This window comes from Plasmodium brasilianum, chromosome 8 (assembly GCF_023973825.1).
Source record: "Plasmodium brasilianum strain Bolivian I chromosome 8, whole genome shotgun sequence".
NCBI lineage: Eukaryota > Apicomplexa > Aconoidasida > Haemosporida > Plasmodiidae > Plasmodium > Plasmodium brasilianum.
Window position 1 is genome coordinate 922313 of NC_090121.1, and position 24425 is coordinate 946737.

General features: G+C 29.0%; 5 protein-coding genes across 5 annotated transcripts; 3 read left to right on the forward strand and 2 right to left on the reverse strand.

Annotated features, from left to right (window-relative positions):
* Positions 1-657: 657 nt before the first annotated feature.
* Positions 658-4929, reverse strand: MKS88_002377 (uncharacterized protein; the record flags this gene model as incomplete). The annotated part of the gene is made up of 1 exon (XM_067215380.1): positions 658-4929. The coding sequence occupies one exon, from the start codon at positions 4927-4929 to the stop codon at positions 658-660; it is 4272 nt and encodes a 1423-aa protein (XP_067073812.1).
* A 2580-nt stretch (positions 4930-7509) lies between these two features.
* MKS88_002378 (iron-sulfur assembly protein) lies at positions 7510-8409 on the forward strand (the record flags this gene model as incomplete). Its single annotated transcript, XM_067215381.1, has 1 exon — positions 7510-8409. The coding sequence occupies one exon, from the start codon at positions 7510-7512 to the stop codon at positions 8407-8409; it is 900 nt and encodes a 299-aa protein (XP_067073813.1).
* Positions 8410-8766: 357 nt separating this feature from the next.
* Positions 8767-12077, reverse strand: MKS88_002379 (regulator of initiation factor 2 (eIF2); the record flags this gene model as incomplete). The annotated part of the gene is made up of 2 exons (XM_067215382.1): positions 8767-8847; positions 9210-12077. 2 exons carry the CDS (start codon positions 12075-12077, stop codon positions 8767-8769), a joined length of 2949 nt encoding a protein of 982 aa, XP_067073814.1.
* Positions 12078-14717: 2640 nt separating this feature from the next.
* MKS88_002380 (diacylglycerol O-acyltransferase) lies at positions 14718-16526 on the forward strand (the record flags this gene model as incomplete). The annotated part of the gene is made up of 1 exon (XM_067215383.1): positions 14718-16526. One exon carries the CDS (start codon positions 14718-14720, stop codon positions 16524-16526), a length of 1809 nt encoding a protein of 602 aa, XP_067073815.1.
* Positions 16527-18197: 1671 nt separating this feature from the next.
* Positions 18198-23655, forward strand: MKS88_002381 (uncharacterized protein; the record flags this gene model as incomplete). Its single annotated transcript, XM_067215384.1, has 15 exons — positions 18198-18239; positions 18336-18375; positions 18831-20389; positions 20582-20623; positions 20832-20921; positions 21165-21250; positions 21519-21600; positions 21742-21806; positions 21963-22025; positions 22216-22367; positions 22557-22639; positions 22872-22906; positions 23082-23136; positions 23309-23366; positions 23525-23655. 15 exons carry the CDS (start codon positions 18198-18200, stop codon positions 23653-23655), a joined length of 2583 nt encoding a protein of 860 aa, XP_067073816.1.
* Between the last annotated feature and the right edge of the window lie 770 nt (positions 23656-24425).

Below are 24425 nucleotides of genomic sequence, written 5' to 3' on the forward strand. Positions count from 1 at the left end.
GAAAAATTAAGGAAAAATAAGAAAAAATAAGGAAAAATAAGAAAAAACGAGAAAAAATAAGAAAAATTAAGGAAAAATAAGAAAAAATAAGAAAAAATAAGAAAAAACGAGAAAATACCAGAAAAAATGAAAAAAAATAAATAAGAATAAAAAAGGAAAAAAAAAAAAGTATTATTTTTTTGTCTAATTAACATAAAAGTGCATTTTCATTCGTTTGCACACGCGTTATTTCATTTTATTTTATTTTTTTTATTTTTTAAAGTGTTCGAACTTTTTTGTTTATAAGTGGTATGCAGTGTATGCTATATAATTCTTTACTTAGACGATTATACAAACGTTTACTCAGTCATTTACCCAACTGTTTATACAAATGTTTTATTTTTTTTCTTCTTTTTTTTTTTTTTTGTGTCGTAACATATTTTTTGGTATCGCTGCTTTGAAAATTAAGTCAACCTTTTCTTTTTTTTTTTCATTTTTAAATTATCTTTCTTCTTTTAGTTTGAATTGTTTTGAAATTTTAATGCTGAATTAAGGCCTTTTATTATTTTTTTTTTTTTTTGGTTCAACCGATTTGAAGCTTTTCCTCCTTTCCTATTCCACTCAGCATCATTTCCACTTTTCCAGCATTCCTTCCTTATGGGAAACCTTTTTGCCCGTTCATCTGCGCACATCCTTATCCGTCCTTCCGAGGAGCTTTAAGTGGAGCTGATTAATTTCGTCAAAAATTATTTGCGTGAACAACAAAATAATTTTCAATTTATTTAAATCGCTTTTGTCTAAAGATTTGAAGTAGTTTCTTCGGTTGTAGCGAATGTATAAAGCAAAGTAAGCCACTACTAATAGCATGTTGACAGCTATGAAGAGGGAATTTTTGTTATAAGATGCTAAGAAAAGAAAGTATTTAGAAAAAATACTAAAGAATAGTTCAGGTTTAATGAAATTAAAGTATACTAATAAATCATATCTGAGTAAAGATATGATAAAGCCAAAAAATATAGCCATATATTTGAAAAAATAAAATTTTATATTTTGTATTCGTAAGGATCTATTTTTTTTAATTATTTCATTATTATCTGATATTTTCTTTAAGCAACTATTTTGAATATTCTGTAGGTCTCTCTTAAGCATATATATACTTTGGTTAGTCTTTAAATCTATGCTTTCGTCGATTTTGAACAACAATTCATGAATCATGTTTAACTCTTTCACGTCTTCATTTCTCATTCGCATGTAGTTGAAGTTTCGGTTATTTGAGTGCGTATAAGGATAATTGCTCGGTTCATATTGGGGATGGACTTGTGGATGATCCCGATGGTGCACTCGTTGATGCAGTCTCGCTTCTTCACCTACGTGGTAGTATTTCCCTTTCGATGAGTAAGGGGAGCTTTCCCTTGGATCGTTTTCCACAAGGTAGTTAGAGGCCCTTTCATTATTTGTATTATATACACTATCTGTTATGTAAGAATTTCTGCTAATTTCATTAATACCCCGAAATTTATTGTTATTTATATACGACACATGTTCAATACTATCATTGTAGCAGTCATCATTGTTATTCTTATTTCCCTTACTAAGGAGGATAAAATCTTCAGGTATGCTTCTCCTCTGTGGATAATTTTTCTTTTTGTTAAAACGATTATTATTTATAACATCATGTGTATTATAGTTTGTGGTATCATTTTGCATCATTCCAGTATATTCTGTATGTTCATACTGTATATTACAGCTAAACTTCTTTCTCCTATCGTGGTTACAATGAATATTACTTTCTTCGTATTTCCACTTCTCTCTTTTTAATAAATCATAAGGCATTTCTGGTAAATATATAGTTAAAAATTCGAGGATTTTATATGCATTACCATTACTACTTCCACTTGCACTTTCACCTCTGTTGCCATTACTATTGATATTGTTATTACTATTGATATTGTTATTGATATTGTTATTGTTATTGATGTTACTACTTCTCTTTCTGGTGCCAGTAGTGATGGCATCATCCGGGTTGATATATCTCATTTTGTGTGCGTTGTCCAACTTTTGCATTTTTTCTACGTTAACAACCCTCCTACTGCCATTCGCAGTGATGTACCTATTTATTGTGGTATGGACTAAGCTATAAACTGTTGTTACGACTTCATACATTAATACAAATAAAAAGATGCTCATGTTCTTTAGACCGTCACTATAGTTAATTTTCTTTTCAAATATATTCTCTAGACGATTATTTTCCTTTACATGTTTGCTTCTATTTAATTCATTTATAATACCATCCCTTTCTTGGTAACTGTTACTTGTTCTTTCTACATATTCTAGTTGATGATTATTCCTTTTGTAAACTTTTGCAAATACATCATTTCTTTCATTTTTTACATCACTCCTTACAAAATTTCCTTCATAATTCTGTCCATCGTTGTAATTGAAATGACCCCCATGATGAGTTGTATCCTCCTGTCTTCTCCAATGCTTAGCAGCTTTGTTACTATTTTGGTCCGTCTCTTCTGATCCCATTATCTTTTCTTTAAACGAGTTGTAGCTTGTGGTTAGGATCTTTTTAAGTATGCTTTTCTCTTCCTTTTTTTCTTCCTCTTTTCCGGCATTTATTCTCACTGTGCTTTCTGCACGGATTGGTCCACTCATTACTCCGCAGTTTTCTTCAGTTTCGTCTTTTTCTTCGACCTCCGCTTGATCGTAACCCCCCATCCAACGGCCGGCGCTTCTTCTGCTGGTGTATCTACTAAATGGGGACTTCTCTTCTACCCCGTCCTCCCCTGTAATGTTGTTCAAATAGTATGAGCCAGAACTGGGAGCATTTATACCCTTTCTTTTTATAGATCCTTTTTCAGTGGTATTTTTTTGGCTTGTTATCATTTTAGCTAGCATGTTAGGAAAGAGGAGCACATTTTGAAAGGATCTGATTGATCTATTAAATAATATATTTATTTTTTCCATTTTGTTTTTGTTAAAAAAGCTTTTTCCATGTCTTTGTATAGTTTCATCCTCGTAGTCATTAAATTCCTCATCCTCCTTTCTTTTATTTGAAGTATCATTTAAGGACTGATATTTAAAAATGTTCAGATTTCTAAGAAAGTATTGAGTCAGGTAAAATACAACTCTGTATAGATTTATTTTTTTAATTATATCTATTCTAGTTAAACATATGGTAACTTTATTTATTTGATTATCTAGTAAATAATTAATTATTCTTAAGAGTCTATTATTTATTGAAAATTTATTCGAGTCAACAAAAATGAATATTAGGTCAACATATTTTGATAAGTTCATAATAATTTCATCATATTCTACATTGCTCATATCATCAATTCCACTTCCATCATCAATACCGCTAGTATCAATAAAAGACACTGAGTTTACTCTGTTCATATATTTAGTCAAATTATTTTGATAGTATAATTTTCCATATATATATTTTTTAATATCATGCCCTTTTTTTCGTAGTTGTTGAAAGGGCTTGAACAAATAATAACAATGTTCTCCTGAAAACATGATTTTTTTCCCCCCTCCTCCACAAGAATCATTCTCATTATAACAGTGGTCATCCACATTATGGTGGGTGGGGCCATTCATATCATGGTCTATGTAACGATCACCGCGAGTGTTACCGCAAGTGTTTTCATAAGTGCCTCCATACTTGCCGCCATACGTGCTATCATAATTAGCATGAGCTTTTCCATAATATTGCGCTTTCCCCGTATAATGGCCGTAACCCTCATCTGTTAACCTGTTCACGACCCCAAACTGATAATTCTGATTTTGCAATTTATTAAATTGAAACTTGAAATTGCTCTTAATGTCTACATAGGTAATTTGATTTTTCTTGGCAAGACTACTAGTGTTTTGCACGTAAGTCTCACTGAACCAGTTGATAAAGGAACTCTTACCACTTTGTGTATTTCCTAGTAATAGAATAGTAGTTTTTTTATGAAAAACGGATATATCTACATTTAAATATTCGCTTATTAAATTTAAGTTTAAATCATTTATACACAAATTGTTGTTATTATTATTTACACTTTTTAAATTTTTATATCTTGATTCTTTGTAATATATTTCATCAATTCGATCCAGCACATCACGTATAAAATCTCCTTCTTCATACTCAATGTTATTTGTATTACTATCCCTGTTATTCCAATTTATACCTTGATGACTTTTTAAATTTTCCTTTACATCTGCTTGTACATTTAGAGGCATGTTCTTATTTCTTTCTTCACTCTTGCAACTGAAGCAACATGAATTGGCGCTATCTTCTTCGACACAATCTTTTATACAATCTTTTATATAGTCCTTTGACAATTTTTCCTTTCTAACTCTATAATTCGATAATAATTTATTATATTTTTCAAACATTATTTCGTTTTTTTCCTCTTTATTTTTGCATTTTTCGTTCCGATTTTTATTCTTTAGTAATTGTTCTATGTTGTTTCGATATTTTTCACCCTCTTCATCATTATATGTTTCGTAGTAAGAATTATTATATGAGTTAAAATTAATTTCTCTTTGTTCATCATCATATTCTTCTTCGTCAAATTCATCGTCGTCATCCTCCTCCTCCTCCTCGTCCACTTCGTAATCTTCATCATCATCCTCATCCTCTTCTTCCTCTTCTTCCTCTTCTTCCTCTTCCTCCTCTTCCTCCTCTTCCTCTTCCTCTTCACTTTCATCTAATACTTCTTCTACCTCCTCCAAGTTACTCTTAACTTGATCTATTCCTCCAGATTGCCCCTTTTTACACTCACTAGTACTCACTACACCTTTATTGTCTTTTTTCTCTGCTAATATGTAATTTCCTTTTTTCTCTAAAGGATCTTTATTTAATAAGCCTAAAATTTTTTTCTTGTTATGCAGAATGTTTTTGTAGTTGTTTAAGTTTATTTTGTTATTCTCGTCATTTTCGTCCTTAGAATACATTTTTATAATTTGAAATGGGGAAACGAAGAGTAGTGTATAGACGTCGAAACAGGCTCATGCAGGGATGAGAATAGCGAACTTCTATGCAATAAGGCGAATGTAAAGGTGTGTGCACCTCTAATAATGCGTGTGGAGAGATGGAAATAAAAAGATTATGAAGCAAAGAGAAAAAAGCATTCACGTGTTAACATAAAACTGTAAATATACACTCGAAGTAATATATGTATGTATATATATATATATATATATATATATATATATATATATATATATATATATATGTATGTACGTACAATGGTATGTATGCATTTAAGCATGCGTACTATTCTATACTTGAACGAATTAACGCGAAGGGGAAAAAATAGAAGAACTATTTGTGAAAAGGAAAATGCAGCTTCACATATATATGTGTGGGCAATTATCCACCTACACATAAATTTTATTTTATCGTTTTTATTTGATAAAATGTAAGATATTTGTCTGCTTGATATATTGCAGCGCTATCTAGCATTCATGCTTATTTTATTTTTATGCCTATTTATTTTACTATTAATACTGCAAATAATTTTGCTATTATTTTTTCTAATAATTTATCTTTTTTTTTCTTATGCGCCTCTGACTCTCATACGTAAAGCTTTCGCGGGTCTTTCACCAGAGTTTTTAACAAGCAGTGATGAGAATAATAAAAAATTAGACAGTATGTTTTTTTCTTTTCAAAATGGAGTTTAACAGTGCAAAAACAAACAATAAAAATGTAAAATAAAAAAAATGAATATAAAAATAAATAAAATATAATATACTAAAATGTAGTGTAATATAATGAAATAATATAGGCCCAGTACCAATACACCGTCTAATTTTTTTTTTTTTTTTTTCGCACTGTAAAGTGCCACAGGATCATATCCATATCAGACAGACGTTTAGGTATACATTTATACGTTTTTGCATTTTTTACCTTTGTAATATTTTATATATTTAAAACCTAATTTGTATATATCTATATATATATATATATTTATTTAAATATGTCAGAGTGATGTGAAAGCGTTTAAGCCTATTTTTACGTAAAACTTTTTCATTTTTTGTACTCTCTACTTTTATGATTCCTCCTTTTTCCATTTTTCCGCGCTTAAAGATTTGAAAAATGAGAAGGTGAAAAGAGGCTCAACTGGCAGATACATACGTATACGTAAATACATGTACACACATAAACATACATAAACCTACACGCATATACATATATGCGTACATACAATATTGTGCTAAATCTGGTGTGTTATCATGAAAGTAATCCTGTATACTGTTTTATTTTTTTTATTTTTCATTATGCATTTGTGTCGAATAACATTACAGATGGGGGTATAACTTTTCATTTAAGGATTGTGCAAAAAGTGAGAAAATTTTATGTCGACAATTTTTTCAAATGTGCATGTTTCAGTACGCGTATATGTGTTTATGGGTATTTATTTAAATAAAAATTCCTTCATCCTGTTTAACATTTTTTTCCTTTTCTTGAATGGAGCGTTTCTTACGAGAAAAAAAAAAAGAAAAGAGAAGGAATTACCTAAAGGTTAATACTTGTAAGAGTTCGAGAGATCTATATATTGTCACTGCTCATGTAGATAAGCTAGTAATGTATCATACGGAAAAAGAAATTTTTTAAAAGGAGAAAATGAAAAAAAAGAGCCTACATTTTTTTGTTTTCTTCTAAAGAGATTATTCTGACTTGTTCAGGAAATGTGTGACACTCTCCTGTGTATACTTAAAAAAATAAAAAATAAATAAAATAAATCTAAAAAGGGTAAAAAAAAAATAAAACGTAAAATGGTATATAAAAAAAAAATAAAAAGAGTAAAAACAAAATAAAACGAAAAAGGATAAAAAAAAATAAATAAATCAAAAAAATATAAAAACAGAATAAAGAAAAAAATACACAAACAAAATAAAACAGAAAAATATTTATCTTTATGCTGAAGAACTGTGGAAATTAAACTTTCCTCCTCGAAAATAACTCACTACTTTTGTTCTACATTAAAAAAAAATAAAATGTACACAAAATTAACCTTTCGACAGATTGAAAATTTTTTATAACTATATATATACATATATGTACTACATTATATATATGCATAAATAAATATACTTAAGTGCGTGATTATATTCAAAAGTTAAGCAGAATAAAAAATATATTTATGTTTTTTTACCAGACTTTGAGAATTTTGATTTTCCCGTATATATTATAGTTTTTTGTTTTTCAAAACTTACATGAGTTTATCTTGCTGAACGTGTAAAAGCATTTCATAGAGATAAAATAAAAAAAATATATAATATATATATATATATAGATATATAGATAGATAGATATGTATAAATATATATATATTTATGTATAAGTATATATGTATAAATATATATATATATATATATTTACGTATAAGTACATATATACATATTTATATTTAGCAAAATAAGACTAAAGTTAACGATATAGGAAGGTGAAAGATAGCAAAAAATATAGTTCTTCAAAACAATGAAAACAAAAAGCAAAGGGAATAAACGCAGGACCAAAATGCTTACAAAATGTTTAAAATTTTTTCAAAAACGTACATGTGTACTATAAACATTAGGCTATTTTGGTTTTACAATGTACGAAAATATTTTTATAATGTACATAAAATAAAGAATTTGAACAACAGGCTAAATGGTAGTAGCATAAAGGAAAAATATCTTGATATTTCAAATGTGAATGTAAATAGCAATAAAAATGAAATATTTGAAAATCTGCAAAAAAAAAAAATTGTTAATGAAGAGAAGTCCAAAAATAAATTCTTTACAACAAATGGGAAGCATGTTAAAAATATGGAGTATATTTTAAATGAGTTTAACGAGTTCGTTTCGATCGATCAGTATGAAAAAAGGAGGGAAAAACAAAACACTATGAAATGCATGGAAGGAGGGACTAAAAAATCGGAAGCAAAAAGGGAAGAAAAAAACAAAGAGAAATTAAACCATAAAAAGGATAAAACAAACGTAAGTGAAGAAGAAGATGACGAATCAAAATTGGATAAATTATTAAAAAAAAGAAACGTTAAAAAAGATATAGTAACAATAACAGATAAAGCTAAATATGAGATTAAGAAAATTATAGAAGATAATAACAAAGAAAATAAAAATGAAAATTATGTTTTAAAATTATTTTTTATAACTAAAGGTTGTAATGGATTAACTCATTCTTTTAATTTTATTAACAAGGATGACATTCATAAAAATGATGAAATTATTTATGATGATACAAAAAAAAAAAACATTCTCCTAGTAATTGACAGCAATTGTATTCTTTATGTTATTAACACAACACTCGATTATTATAAAGATGACTTAACTGAAAAATTTATTTTCACAAATCCGAATATAACATCAGTTTGTCCCTGCGGAACGAGCTTTCACTTTTCAAAAAAAGAGGTAGATAAATTGGAGTAAATGTGTGTGTGTGTGTGTGTGTGTGTATGTGTACAAGTGGAAGAGTTACCACATAAGGGGTACAAACTGTACAAGCAGTTGTACACACGCGCAAGTAAGCACGCATATATATATATATATATATATATATATGCGTTTGTACATGTGTATATACAAATACACATATACCTTCATATGCAGACCTTTGTTTTAACCTGCGTTTTGACCTACGTTTTTGAAAACTTGAATTTTTTTATGTTGCGTGTTTGCATTTTTTTTCTGTTTTATCTGTATTATTGCTATAGTCATATGTAAACTCATTTGAAATATTCCTATTCCATATTGTTGTAATGTAGCAATTTCCCTATTTTTTTTTTTTTACTGAATGTTGTTTTCTTTTTTTATTGTTTCCATCAAATTGTCGATGTCTATTTCTCCATCTCTAATATAGTTTAAGTCCTAATCAAAAAAAAAAAAAAAAAAAAAAATATGAGCGTGAACGTGAACGTTAACATGTATATGCGTAAGTACATGCACATGAACGTGGTCATAAAATTCAGTACATCAATTTGTTTTAAGTGTATTACGTAAAATAAAAAAAAATAAGAAACATATAAACGGACAAATAAACAAACAAAGGAACAAATAAACTAATAAACAGGCAAATAAACAAACAAACAAACAAACAAATATTCTTATAAAGACGTATTAAACAATTTGCATTTCTCACATCGAATAATAAAGTAGTACACAATATTACACGCACGTATTTCGTATTACTTAACAGAGTAAAACGCATATCTTTTTATTTCTTTTAATACCTTAGGATATATGTTTGCGTTTTTTTTGCAAATCGAGTCATTTTTCACAATACAGTAATATAACATGTTATCATAAAAATAAAAACTATTGTCATGCACGTATTTGCTGCTACTATTGCCACTAGTCTCGTGAATGTCCGCATTTTTCAGTTCCTCTTTTCCTTTTCCTTTTTTTGAACTTAAATTGGAAGAGGGAATACAAAATTTGTAGATTCCTTTTTCCGCATAAGCTTGATCATTTATTTGTGTGCCCTTATTCCCTGTGTAAATATAATTTTTCAAAAATTTGTTTGTAAACGTAGTATGTTTGTTTTTATATAGCCAATTTTTTGCATTTATTAAAATAACTTTTTTTTTTTTATTATTTTTTTTAAAAGTATGTATATAAAGCTGAAATATATAATGATCATAAGCGAATGAGTTCTTCAAATTTTTATCATAAAATGATTTTATAATATTCAAGGTGTCTATTATAACATCCGCTTCATTAAGAAAATTAAAATAATAATTTAAATTTTTCTGCGTAACAGCTATTATTCGTTTATTATAAACATATACTTCAAACAAGAAACAAATGTTAATATTTACATATTTCGATAAAATTAGATATATATCCTTGTTTTTATTTTCTTTTAATATTTTGTACACACTTGTACAACTTTTTAGCATTAGTAATGCATCATATAATGTATTAACTTCTAAATTAAAATTATTTACAAATGAGCCTTTTTTTAAATTCTTATAATTTACTCTCAAAAAAACACTATTATTTAGTTCTTCTATTTTATTCTTTATTTTTTCTAAAATTCTTCGAAACTGTGTATTGCAAAATAAACTGTTCATTTTTTTTCTTTCGAGTTTGTCATTTCGCTTTTCGTTTTCGCTATCGTGTAAATCGTTTCCATCGTCTTTTATATTTCTCTTCCCATCATCTTTTACTTCGTCCTTCCCATCATCTTTTACTTCGTCCTTCCCATCATCTTTTACTTCGTCCTTCCCATCATCTTTTACTTCGTCCTTCCCATCATCTTTTACTTCGTCCTTTCCACCATATTTTACCTCTCCCTTTCCATCTCCTTTTTCCTCCTTTTCCTCTTCCTTCTCCCTTTCTGTGCTGCGTATGTGGCAGTTGTCGGATGGATCTTCGTCCGGTTTATGCTCAGAGGTATCTCTATTAACTTTTCCTTCGCACTTAATATTTGGTTGATTGCTGCATATAGTTCCATTCCCCTCTCCATGCTGTTTACTTGGTTGCTTGTGGTTACTATTCATATTATATTCGTTCAAATCCATTTCAACTGCAGTCTCCTTCACTTTTCTAATAATTCCATCCGATGATAATGAATCAGAATAAGAGGAAAAGGAAGAGTACATGTTTTCGTCTACATTTTTAAACTTATTTCTTTGTACATACTTTGGTAAGAATATATAATCACTTAGTAAATATTTTATTATTTCATTGTTTAATTTAACCGTTTTTGATTTTATCATAATTTTATTATACTGATCATATAACTGTTTATAACATATTTTGTTCCTCTTCTGAATAGACATATTATAAAAATCAGGTTCATATAAATAAAAAAAAAAATCATTTATCTGTTTAATTGTATTAGGTATATGATAATCAGACGAGTCTAATACCTGTGTGTTGAATAGTTTACTATAAATATGTTTCATCGTTTCTTCAAGTTTTTTGTTTTTATTAAATGAGTGCATCTGTATAATGTCAATAAAATGCTCTAGGAATGCCTTCTTTTGTTCTTCCGTTATTATGTTACATCCTTTACTAACATGATGGATTCCATCTTTACGATTGTTATCGCTACCAATAACACTACGACTACTTCTTTCATTAGCACTGTCATTAGTGCTCTCACTACTGTCGACAATATCGTCAACATCGCTAGTATTGCTAGTATTGCTAGTATTGCTAATATCGCTAATATCGCTAATATCGCTAGTATCGCTAGTATCAGTAGCATCGTTATAACTGTTATCTTTATCAATGACAGTACCACCATCGTTAACTTTAAATACAATTTTTAGTTTGCTGCCCCTTTTCGCTCTTTTTTCCTCTTGCTTTTCCTTATTATTTGTAACAATTGTACTTATATCGTAATTCCATCCCTTATCAATGAGTGTACATTCAGAAGAATTTATCTTAACAGATCCTTTGTTCTGCATGCATATTTTTATTTTTACATTTATTAAATTATAACTATAATCTACACTTTCATCGTTTGTATTTACTAGTAAAAATGCATCAAGGTATATAGCTTGCACATTCTCATATAAAGACTTCTTCACTTCGTTATTATTTTCATACGCGGTAAAAAATAAATCCTGGTCATTTCGATTTGTATGAGAATAGACTAAACTATTTCTATCGCATCTGCTACTTCCATGATTTTTACCACTCCTATTACTTTTATTACTCTTGTTTCCATTTGAAGATATTTCGTTTAAATTTATGTTTAGTATTCTCCTCTGAGCATCATACATTTCATCCGTAAACTGTATGTCGTTCCTTCTGCTACATTCATTATGCGTTTTAGTATTCCTTTTCATTGAACCATTTTTATTTTCATAACTCTGTTTTGGAATTATTAGCATGTTTACATTTTTAAAGAGGGCATAAATTTTATTTTTTAAGTCGCCCAAATGTGAATCTTTTATTTTGTACGAATTTAACAACAGCTCAATTTTTCCAAAATTCGTCATCAAATATAAATAAACAAATGTATTTAATAGAATTACATCTTCATCAAATTGATATCTTAAACAAGAACCACTATTTTTTTTTCTTCCTTTATCGTCATTTTTAGATTGACTCCTCCTTTTATCTTTATTAATCGATGTTTCCATTTTTTCTAATATAGTCTGGGTTAAAAATCCTCAGGTGATGGAAAAATCTCTCTCTATAATTGCTATATGTTTTGCACGGTATAATTTGCCGTAATTATATGTACTTAATTTTTAATCATTTGGATGTATACATACTTACATATATATGCAGTCCATAATACAACTCCATTCAGCTTCTACAATTTTGTATGTTTCCTGAACGTGAAATAGTAGTAGCATATAACAATAGTCAAAAAAAAAAAAAAAAAAGGCATAGTAAAAAAAAAAAAAAAAAAAAGGCATAGTAAAAAAAATAAAAAATAAAAAATTCAAGATAAATGGTACATAATAAGTGAAAAATGATAAATGATAAAAAAGCAGCCTACAAAGAGAACTAAATGACGATATCTATATCACTCGCATAGTACATTTTTATTTCTTCTTTTTTTTAAACATGTTAAGGGAAACGCAAAAGGAAATAGCGGGGCGTGCATACATATATCATATATACTTTTGTTTATATACATATATGTATTATCTATATTAGCATTCCCCTTTTGCGGCGCCCTGATGTTAAGAAGCCTTATGTCAAAAAAAAAAAAAAAAAAATCTCTTCAAACTAAGAAGTTTAGAGAAAGCGAAAAACCTAGAATGCGTAATGCGTATATATATATTTTTTTTTTTTTTTCTATTATAACAAGGTACAATATAGAAAGCAGTTTTTTGCCTATAAGCAAAAATTATAAAAACAATTATTAGTACTTTGCCAGTTTGTATAGCATTATATTGCGCGAGCAAATGAAACGGCCGCACATCATATGGCATAGTTAGTTTGTATATCTACATATATATATATACGTACGCGTTATAAAAACTGAAGAAGAAATTAAAATAGCCTTTTTTTCTTTTTTTCTTTTTTTCTTCTTTTCCTTTTTCCTTTTGTTTTTATTTAATTATATATTATGCATGTTAAAATTCATAATAAACGAAGAAAAACAAATTTATTCTGAGTTTATGAGCAATATAGAGCAATAAGAGAATATATAACACACGCAGCCACGTTAATGAAGGGAAGTATTATGAAGAGAGCACGTTCGGGGTTTACGTGTTCGTTTAGCACTTGTATGCCATAAATACGTACATATATGTACATATGTATATATGTATGCACGTATGCATGTATGTATGTATGCATGTATGCACGTATGCATGTATGTATGTATGCATGTATGTATGTATGCGCGTTTGTATATAAGTATGCACATATGTATTTGTTGGCATATATACGAGCGACCATGGATGCGATATATTATTTCTGAACGAAAATGCCTTTTTTATTAATCACTCCTCATGTGCTAATTTTTTAATAAAGAATAATTTCATTAAGTTATCCATTTTACTCTTTGTTGTTTAAGAAGCGCTACTGAGAATATTTATTTGTAAAAATTTTTTGCTTCTAAAAAAAACACTCATGCACTTTTACACATGCGTATGTATATGTGTACATATATATAAATATATAAATATATAAATATATATATATATATATATATATACACGTTTACATCCACATATTCATGTGCGTGTATTCAAATTTTTTTAAATGCCGTATATTTGGCCCTTAGTCTTTTTTTATTGATCGTTTTATTCGAAGTATTTCCGATTCGTTTGCTTCTTTGGCTTCTTTCGTATCGTCTACGTTTATGTTAACATTTTTTGTCATCAAAGAGAATGCATAATTTACTTGTTCATCCCCAAACGGTTCTTAAATATTTGCATCGAATATTTCATTGTTTATTCGCTTGTTTGTTTGTATGTTCATTTGTGGCATTGCATAGTTTCCCTTAATATGTACATCCACATATAGATACAAAGTATACGGAATAAAGGTAATAATAAAAAATATATTAATTTTCTCATATATGGAAGTATAGAGTTTGTGTATGTGTGGATAGTAAATACTTGTGATACTTTTTTGTAACGTGTTAGTACCTTACATGCGTAAATAATAAATGAGTACAAGTGCATTTCGACACTTCAAAAGAACGAAGTTTATGTATACTTTAATTTTTTTTTTTTTTTTATTCTCTTTTTGTGTTTCCATTTCGGAGTGTTAGTATAACCCTTCTTGTAGTTGTGCCCCGTGTAGAAGCATGTACATTCTCATTCATATATACACATATATATATGTACATATGTTTATACGTATTCATAGACATACTTTCTGCTAACATATTCTCGTGTTAATTCGATGCTTCTTAAGTAACTTTTTCTTCCCCACCTTTTAAGTAGTATACATAATACATTTTTTCCCCCACAGAATACATATATTATGAACAAGTCATACAAATCGTACAGAATTTGAAAAACCCAAACTAAAGAAGCTTAAAAAATATGAATGGATAATTTTGAACGCTTTTTTTTTTTTTTTTTTTTTTTTTTTTATCATTTTTGGAATAATAAAAGGCTAGAGTGTATTCATAAAACGTCGGAGTGTTTTTGTGATTGTCCTAGCGAATCAAATAAAAACATATATATGTGTGTACATATATATGTACATGTATTAACTATAATAGGTAAACGGGAGAAGAGGAGTGAAAGTGATACGCGAAGAGGAAGCGGTACACAAAAATATAGTGGAAGAAAGTTGAGTAAAAAAAAATGAAAAGCGAAGATGAAGCCATAAGAAAATTTAAAGGTAGACCACTGTTCGAAAATTTGCATAAAATGAATCAGACAAGTTTACTGTCGCACACGTCGATAGAAATAGATCTAAAAGGTTTTTTCAACTTAGTAGTTATTTTAATATGTACAACAAATTTCGTACTTGTTTTTGAAAATTTTAAAAACTATGGAACAATAATAAGTATGCCAACAAGTCGTGAGCTAATTGAGCATTTGCCATTGCTAGTTTGTTTAGTTTGTTTAAATGTAAGCGTTATATTTAGTTGGTTTATCGAAAGGTATGTATCTTTGTGGCTTTATAATTGTGTAATAATTGAGAATAAAAAGTCCAGTGGTATGGAAGTTTTCGTCCCAAAAGATATTGATGATGATATAAAGAGCGTAAGTAACCACGACTATTTGAGTAAAATGGACGATTCCACAACAAATGATGAAATAAATAATGATGAAACTGATAAGAGTAATGGTAGAAACGTGCATATGAGGAGGAGCTACGTGAATAGGAGGCAAGAGGAGCGGTGTAGTATACTTAAGGGAGAAGAACAACGTGAGCAGCGCATCAGCCGTACGATTAGTAGTGGTGGTGGTGTTGGTAGTGGCAGTGGCAGTGGTAGCGGTGTGTGCGAATTAAAGAAACGAAAACATGGGTGGAAAAATTTTCATCTGTCTATATTTTTATTGAAATTTATAAATAGCATTTATATGTTAAACTTGCCATATTTGACAGTATCCTATTGTGATGCGAAGCCAGTGCTATCAGCAGTACTATTAACCATTTCCATCGTTTGGTTTTTTAAAATATACTCCTTTCACGATGTGTGTTACGACACAAGGAAACTGTACATTGACAATATGAATATGAACAAGATAGATACAGATGGTGGCAGTAGTCGTAGTAATGAAGGGGGTAATCATATAAATAAAAGGAGCAATTATATCAATAGTAATAGCAGTAGTGGTAGCGGTAGCAACACTTGCGGTAGTAATGAGGGCGCCTTTGATTTGAAGGGCATCAGAACATACCCGCATTGTTTGAAATTAAAGAATTATTATACGTACATTTTAATGCCAACGATGTGTTTTCAATATACATATCCTAGAACGGAAAAAATAAGATGGATGCATGTAGTAAAGCATATATTTGAAATCGCTTTATTATTATTAATGATGAAGATAATTTCGGATCAATATGTATTTTTGACTTTAGAAAATACATTTACAATGAAAGAGTTTCGATCAGCAAATTTTTCTGTTAAAATATTTCTACTAATTGAAAGAATGTTAAAAATATGTATACCGACATTATATATATGGTTACTTGGTTTTTTAGTAGTTTTTCATCATTGGTGTAATTTATGTGCAGAATTAACAAGATTTGGCGATAGATTATTTTATAAGGACTGGTGGAATGCTAGTTCATTAATGGAGTATTGGAGAAAATGGAATTTGCCTATACATTATTTTGTGTCAAGACATATTAACAAGCCATTAATATATTATGGTTTTAATAAAAATACTTCTATGTTTATTGTTTTTTTAATATCAGCAATACTACATGAATATATTATAAGTATTCCTTTGAAATTAGGATTTTCAGGCTATTTTTTTTTTATTTTTATTGCTCAAGTACCACTAATGCAATTAACGAATTACTCATTTTTTAAAAAGCATAAGACTATAGGTAATTCAATTTTTTGGGTAGTCTTTTGTGTTATGGGTCAGCCGCTCATTTTGTTCATCTACTACTACTCCTGGAGTGTCAGGCGGGGCATCTTCAAGGATTGACAAGAGGTAGGGGATGGAGGGCATATATTACGCAGTGAGAATAGCGAACGTGGCGATCCATCCGCAAAAAAAGAGATTACACCCCAGTGAAAAATACCATATATATATATATATATATATATAGATGTCCGCGCACGGAATACTTTTTGCTTAATGTATGAACTGATCGTATTGAAGCGCATTAAGTAGGTGGGAGCATTCCTATTCGTTCGCAGGCATATCAGTGTTAACGTTCATTTTGTATTATTTTGTTATGTCATTATACCTCATTACATTATATTGTTTTGTCAAGTTATTATTACTCACTACTTTATATTACGTTGTCACGTTATTATATCTATGTTATTTTTCCATTTTATTTTTATTTTTTTATTTCAATATATTTTTTTATTTCAATATATTTTTTTATTTCAATATATTTTTTTATTTTATTTTATTTTATTTTATTTTTTTTCCCATATGCGTAATGTGCGTATGCACGTATCACGCGTAGCTACATTATTTTGCTATACTTTACTATATGTTATTTTATCATATTTTTCGTTATTTTGTTTTATTATATTGACTTATTTTACTATACCTTTGGATATTTCATTTCTCATTATTTTACCTTATTTTTTTTTTCCTTCAATCCTACATTGTGTAATCCTCGTTTTTTCCTGCCTTAATTTTTACAGTGCTACTCATCTCCTTCGCCTTTTAGTTACCTGTTAATATTTATGGCCTACATAATTTACCGTTTAAATTTTACTATTTACATTTTATGATATATATTTTATGATGTATATTTTATGATATATATTTTATGATGTATATTTTATGACATATATTTTATGACATATATTTTATGACATATATTTTATTTTTTACCATTTATATTTTACCTTTCTATCTCCTTTCTTCTTTACTTCGTTCCTTTTTTCTTTTTTTTTTTTTTTTAAACAGTATTATTAAATTAAACTGTTTTCCCTTTTTTTCAAAATGATATTTATTATGTTCTCACATAAATTACACACTTGTGTGGAGCTATTTTGTCTCTTCCCCTTTTTCATTTTTATAAAACCACCTCCATTCATTTTAAAGGCAAAAACATTAAGTGCGATCTCATTGTTTTGAAGTGGGAAGCAGTGAGTTGTTTAATCGTCTACTATTGTTTATTTGCATTTTATTGTAACATATTGTATGGGATTGTCTTGTCTGTTTTTAGATTTTTTTGTACCGTACCTTACTGTATTGTATTGTATTTTTTTTTTTTTTTTTTTTTTTTTTTTTTTTTTTTTTTTTTTTTTTTTTTTTTTTTTTTTTTTTTTTGTTGATACTTTTTAAAAACTCTTCAAAAATACTATACAATTGAGTAGAAAATATGCGAAGCTTACGATCTGCTAAATTTGCAAGTACAGTTTTAAATGTCTTCTTTTACTTATATCAGTAAGTGTTGACCCATATGTGCTTTTACATATATAAATGTACACACGTATGTACAAGTTAACGAAAAATTAAAGTTTAGCACTATTTGTAATGCAGAATATTTTCAGCAACCTTTTTGCACTCTTTTCTTTTTTTTTTTTTTCTTTTTTCTTTTCTCTTTTCTTTTCTTTTTTCTTTTCTTTTTCGTTAATAAAGGGCAAATTAACAAACTCGAATAAGGCCTTTCACGAACAGTAAGACTCAATGATGAGCAAAACGAACGAGAGAACAGCACAGTATAGTACAGTACAGCGGGACATAGCTGAGAAGCTCTTACCCATGCACAATGATCCATATATCAACAGAACAAAATTTATATGAATGTTTCCATCCACTTTTTAGGTTAACCTGTTTATAAGTCCATCGAGTTGCAGCTTCTTCAGTACTCCCACTTCTATTACCATTTGAGGAGAAGGAAAAATTTTATTAGCTTTTAAAAGGACAGTCAATAATAGCAATACACGGATGATGAAAGAGGGTAAAAATAAAAAAAAAAAAATAAAATACAGAACGATACGATAAGTTAAGTTATGATTAGATAGAAATTTCCTAGAGCATGGAGCAGCATAACTCCAACGCATGCATTTCAGTATGTGTGTACATGTGTGCGTATACTATATGTGCACTTATGTTTATCTAATTCTCTACCTCCTACAAAAGAGATTGGAAGTTATATAAGGAGGAAACCTCACTTGGGGCTGATTCGTTCAGTCGCTTGTTCTCCTTGTTGTGTTAAGGTATCATGTGCTGTGTTATGCTATGTTTTGCATTATTAATTTATTTCATTTTTCTGCTTTATCGGTGCTGCGGTTACGTGCCGACATCTCTCCCATTTAGATGACGAATTGAATCTTGTGAGAGACTACCTGAACGAGTTAAGCATGTGTTCAGAAAAATTATACAACACAAATTATTATAATAGCTTATCAAGGTATAAGAAGCTAGGGGATAAGAAGGACTATGCTATAATGAAGTGCTTACGAATGGATGAAGATCAACGAAATCAGTTTACAAGCATCGATAATGAGGAATTCTCAACAAGCAAGGAATGTGAGAGTAGCCTCAACGACTACTCGACGGAAGAAAAGACAGAAGGACAACCAAAAGGGGGGAAACGAGAAAAAGGGATAGAAAAAGGGATAGAAAAAGGGAAAAAAAAGGGGAAAAAAAAAAGAGGGGGAAATCATAGAAAGGAAGACAAAAAGGAGGACAAAAAGGAGGACAAAAAAGAAGAGAATGAAATAGCGAAAGGGATAGTGAATGAGATAGCAAAAGCGAAAGTGAGAGAAAAAACAACTGTACAGGCGAATGGAAAAAAGGAAAAACAATATATCACATTCTCTTTTAACAAGCAAAGGAAAAATCAAAAAGGATTTAAAGATAGTGGTACAGATTACAAGAGCTGCAAACTTATGCTATCTCAAAAGGACGAGGTACAACCATTCGACAAATCGATACACAGAACGAAAAAGGCGTTACATGAAGGAGAGATAATAAAAGCATTTCCGAATAGCAAGAGAAATGATTGTGTCTATAACACATATGATGATTGTAAAAAAAAAGAAACGAGGTTGATTGTATGTAGAGAGGGGAACAATGAAGATCATTTTTCTGTAGCTGAGCTGGGAATAACAGAGGAAGGTGAGAAGGAAAAAGATATGGAAGTAAAGACAACGACAAAACAAATAATTGGAAATTATATCAATAATGATAATGACGGAGTAAACGTAAAAAGGAGCTACGAAAGCAGCTCGTTTTGCACTCAAGAAGGTTCACTGACAAGTCAGTTGAACAAGATGAGTACGACGATTAAACCGTACAGACTTCTTAAAACCGAAAAAGGAAATAATTCATATAATGAAGATAAACATGAGCGAGAGAAAAACATAGTAGCCTTTTCAAACGAACATGAGCAAGAACTATTTGAATACCTAATCCTAAAAGCAAATGACGAAATAGAAAAAATTAGTAGTAAGCTAGAGAATAAATACAAGAATGAGTTATTACGTAGAGTTAACAATATAAAATATGCGTATGAAAAAGAAATAAAAAAATTATTAAAAAATAAAGCTTTTTTATGTGTAGAAAATGAAAAAATGAATCAGCAAGAGAAAGACAACCAGGAGATAATAAAAGAGTTAGAGCATGCAAAACATGCATTATTAAATGAAATGGAAAAAATAAAAAAAAATAATAATAATGAATGGATGTTGCATCATGATATGTGTTTTCAAAAAGAGATGTTAAAAAATGACAATGAAAAAAAAATTAGAAAACTAAGTGAGCAGGTGGACATAGGCAATAAACAAATACTGCAACAGGAAAAAAAGATATGTATGTTAAATGACAATCTGAATAGCAGTAGTGAAAAGTGTTTTTACCTTCAAAGTAAATGGGTAAGATGTCGGAGCTCCGCTTATTGCACTGCTTACTCAGTGGGCACGGGGTTGTCAACATGCTTAATTCTGCGCCGCGAACGTGTGTACGTGTGTGTACATGTGTGTACATTGGTTTGTATGTGCGTACGTGTGTATATGCATGCTCAAATGTGATTCTACCCTCGTTTCTTCTGCTTGTGCTTTTAATAGGACGCAGGAGAAAGAGCATTACGTCAGAAGGACGAAGAAATAGTATATCGAAACATAAGGCTGAATAAAATTACTCATCCTCTTTTGTACCAAAGCAAATGCATATTCATTTCATCAATGAGCTTGTGCATTTTTCACGTATATTAGTATCTTAAGTCTACACATACACGACTATTTTGTAGAGACTCCGCTTTGTGACTAGCCTCTTTTCATTTTTATTTTTTTTTTTTTACACATTTCAACATTTTAGGAAAACCTAAAAATAAAACTGCACAAATGGGTCCTTGAAAAAAATGAAGTTGAGGATAAATTAATGCAATTGCAAGATCAAAATGGGAAGGTGAAAAAGAAAAAAAAAAAAAAAAATAATAAATAAATGAATATAAATATGTGAATATACAAATAAATACATATATAAATAAATAAGAATGGAATAAGATGCAAAACAATACAATACAATAAGAAGGAAAAATAATTACTGTCCTGCACTGCACGCATTATACGCGTATGTTCATGCTTGCAAGCACTGCTCATTGACTCTGTTAACCATTTCTTTCTCTATTTTATCCTCTTTAATGTTTAGATTGAGAGAGACAATGACTGTCTAAGGAGCGAATTAAACAATGCAAAGCTCCATGTTGTAAAGCTGAAGGAGCAGAATGAGGAAGTGTAATGCTGAACGTATAAGCATGCGTGTGCGGATATCTATGCATGCATGTGTGTATATCTATGCATGCATGTGTGTATACGTATGCATGTATTTATTCCTGTATTTATTAAATTTTTTACGCATATGCATATTCCCTCCTTCAGAGAAACTAAAACTTGTACTTTTACATTTTTTTTCTAAGTCGCTAGGATATAGGCTCATCCAAATTGGAGCCATTACAATATGATCAGTATGTATATTGCTATTTAACTTTTTTTTTTTTTTAAGTCTCCAGAATAGTGACTACGTGCAGTCATGCTACAAAAGAGAAGAAAAGAAGTTGAAAGAAGATTTAGAAAACTACAAAACGGTAAAAGTGCACAACGTAGTTAGGCATATATATATACATACACGTACATACGTACACGCATACGTACATATATATTTGTATGCATGGATCATTTTATTATTGTCGCGCTAATTTTTGTTTTTTTCCTTTTCAAATTTAAAGAAATGCGCCTTGCTAGAAAATAAAAACGATTTGACACTTTTAGAAGAGAAATATAAAAAATTGCAGTAAGATACATGTAACGTATATATATAAATGTAATTATCTGCAATCTGTTTTTTCTTTTTTTCGTTTTTTCTTTTTTTTATGAAGACATATGTACACTAAGTACTTCTACCAACAAACAACACACACATTTGTATATGTCTTTTTTCTTCTCTCAGAATTGAGTTAAAAGACATAGAAAATGAAAAGTGCATATATGAAAGGACGTGCTTGAAAAACGAGTAATATATATTTTCGAAAAATAAAACATGAAAGCGTTGAAATGGGCATAGGATGAACTGAGCTATCTTTTGTGTCTTCCATGTTTTATGCTGTATTGTTATATTTTCCATTTTTTGCATTATCTGCATTTTTTCCATTTTTACTGTTTTCTGCATTTTTTCCATTTTTTCCTTTTTTTTCTTTTTTCAGAAGAACACAGAAAGACATGTGCACGGAAATAAAAAACCTAAAAAATGAATTGTACGAGTGTAAAAACAAATTGCATAGAATGAACAAGTCGAGTGTGGATGGTGTGCAGACAAGTCTATTCAAAGCTGAAGCAAAGGATTTCACCTTAACAGGTAGCGCGCTACATGGTCACAATGAAGAAAAAAAAAAAAAAAAAAATGAAAAACGGAAAAAGAAAAAAGAAAAAAGAAAAAACGAAAAAGGAAAAAGGAAAAACAAAAATGAAATATAAAAAATGAGAGAAAGCTAACGAACTCTACTTAATGGTGGCTTCTTTCCTGTCATATATTTTTATTTTTTAGAAAATGAAAGGAGTAACGGTGCAGGTAACAACGCAACTATCCACGCAGCAATCCATGCAGTTAACGATACAGGGGAATTACAAGTAACGCATTTCTCAACAATTTGCTATCTTAATGTGTTGTGTTTGAATAAATTAAAAATTGTTCTCATCATTACATAATATCTTTATGAGTATCTTTTCCATTTTATTTTCTTATTATACACATAATTCATGTACATTCGTGTGTCCTCATTTTTTTTTTTTTTTTTTTTTTTTTTTTTGTTGTGTTAATACTTGTCTTTATTTTTTTATTTTATTTTATTTTTTTTGATAGCAAAGAGAAGAACAGATTGGCAAGGGGGAAAGGTTGTAAAAAAAAAAAAAAAAAGAAAAATACAGACAAGTATTAACACACACACAAAAAAAGAAAAAAAAAAATAGTAAAAATAATATAAAGATAAAACAAACAAATAAGCATTCACACACACACACACACACACACAAAAAAAACTTGCAAATTTTCTTATTGTTTTGTCTCTTGCAGCTTAAACGAACTGGATACAACACAAAAAATAGCTTCCATAGAAAAACAGTTGATTGTACCAAATTTCTTTTTAAATTTAAAGAATATTTATCTCTTTTCTTTTTTTTTGTTTTTTTGTTTTTTTTGTTTTTTTGTTTTTTTTGTTTTTTTGTTTTTTTTGTTTTTTTCTTTTTTTTTGAATTAAATAATTTCTCATTCGTATCCTTTACATATTCTCATCGTTTCAGCTGCTGAAGTTAGAAAAGAGCAGTAAAGAAGCCGAGCTAATAAGGTGCCCCCAATATAGTATGCCCTAATTATTTTACGAGCAAGTCGAGAAAAATGTTTGTCCTTTTTTGTCCTTTTTTGTCCATTTTGACCATTTTGATCATTTTGATCATTTTGCCATTTTTCCAATTTTGGATGTTTAATATATTTTTTTTTTTTTTTTTTTCGTTTTAAAGGACGAAGAGCTGAAGAAATTAAAAAAAAGGAGTTCCTTGAAGAGAAATTGAAATATCTGGACGAAAAAATAAACGTTCTCGGTCAAAATTTAAGATGTATTAAAGCGCAGAGTACCAGTGGTATGAACTGAATATGTTCTCTATTAATATTAGCTTCATATGTTTAGCTTATATGAAATAAACAAAAGCAACACAACATGTACCTCGTCTATTGCTTCTTCCTTTTTTGTTTCTCTTTTATAATTATACCTTAAATTAGTTTTGCTTTTTACACGTGATGGTGCTTGTAAATGCGTAAGTATATTATTTTGTTTTATTATTCTATTTTATCATTTTATCATTTTATCATTTTATCATTTTATCATTTTATCATTTTATCATTTTATTATTTTATTATTTTATTTTATTATAGTATTTTAATGTTCTGTATTTTATTTTTTTTTTTATTTTTCTTCTTGTAATTTTTTCAATCCACCTTAGTATTGTCATACAAAACGAAATAAATTATGTATGAACATAAATATATTTTTCCCTTTGTCCTTTTGAAAGACTTTTTTGCTCTCTCCTTTTTTTTTCTGTTTGCCAAGTATAAGGAAAAAATAGGAATGTATATTACATACACTAACGTACAGGATATATGCAAAATTAAATGAATGTATGTATGTATGTATGTATGTATGTATGTACGTTTGTATGCATATATGTATGTATGTATATATGCATACAAACGTACGTACGACAAAACTTAATATTAACCTCCAAAAATAAGAGAACATAACCTATATTGTAAAAGAGTGTTTATAAAACGTGAGTGCAATTTTGTCAAAAATTTTTTGTTATATAAAATACCTTATACGTTTTTAAGTATATATTTGTATTTAAGTATATATTTGTATTTAAG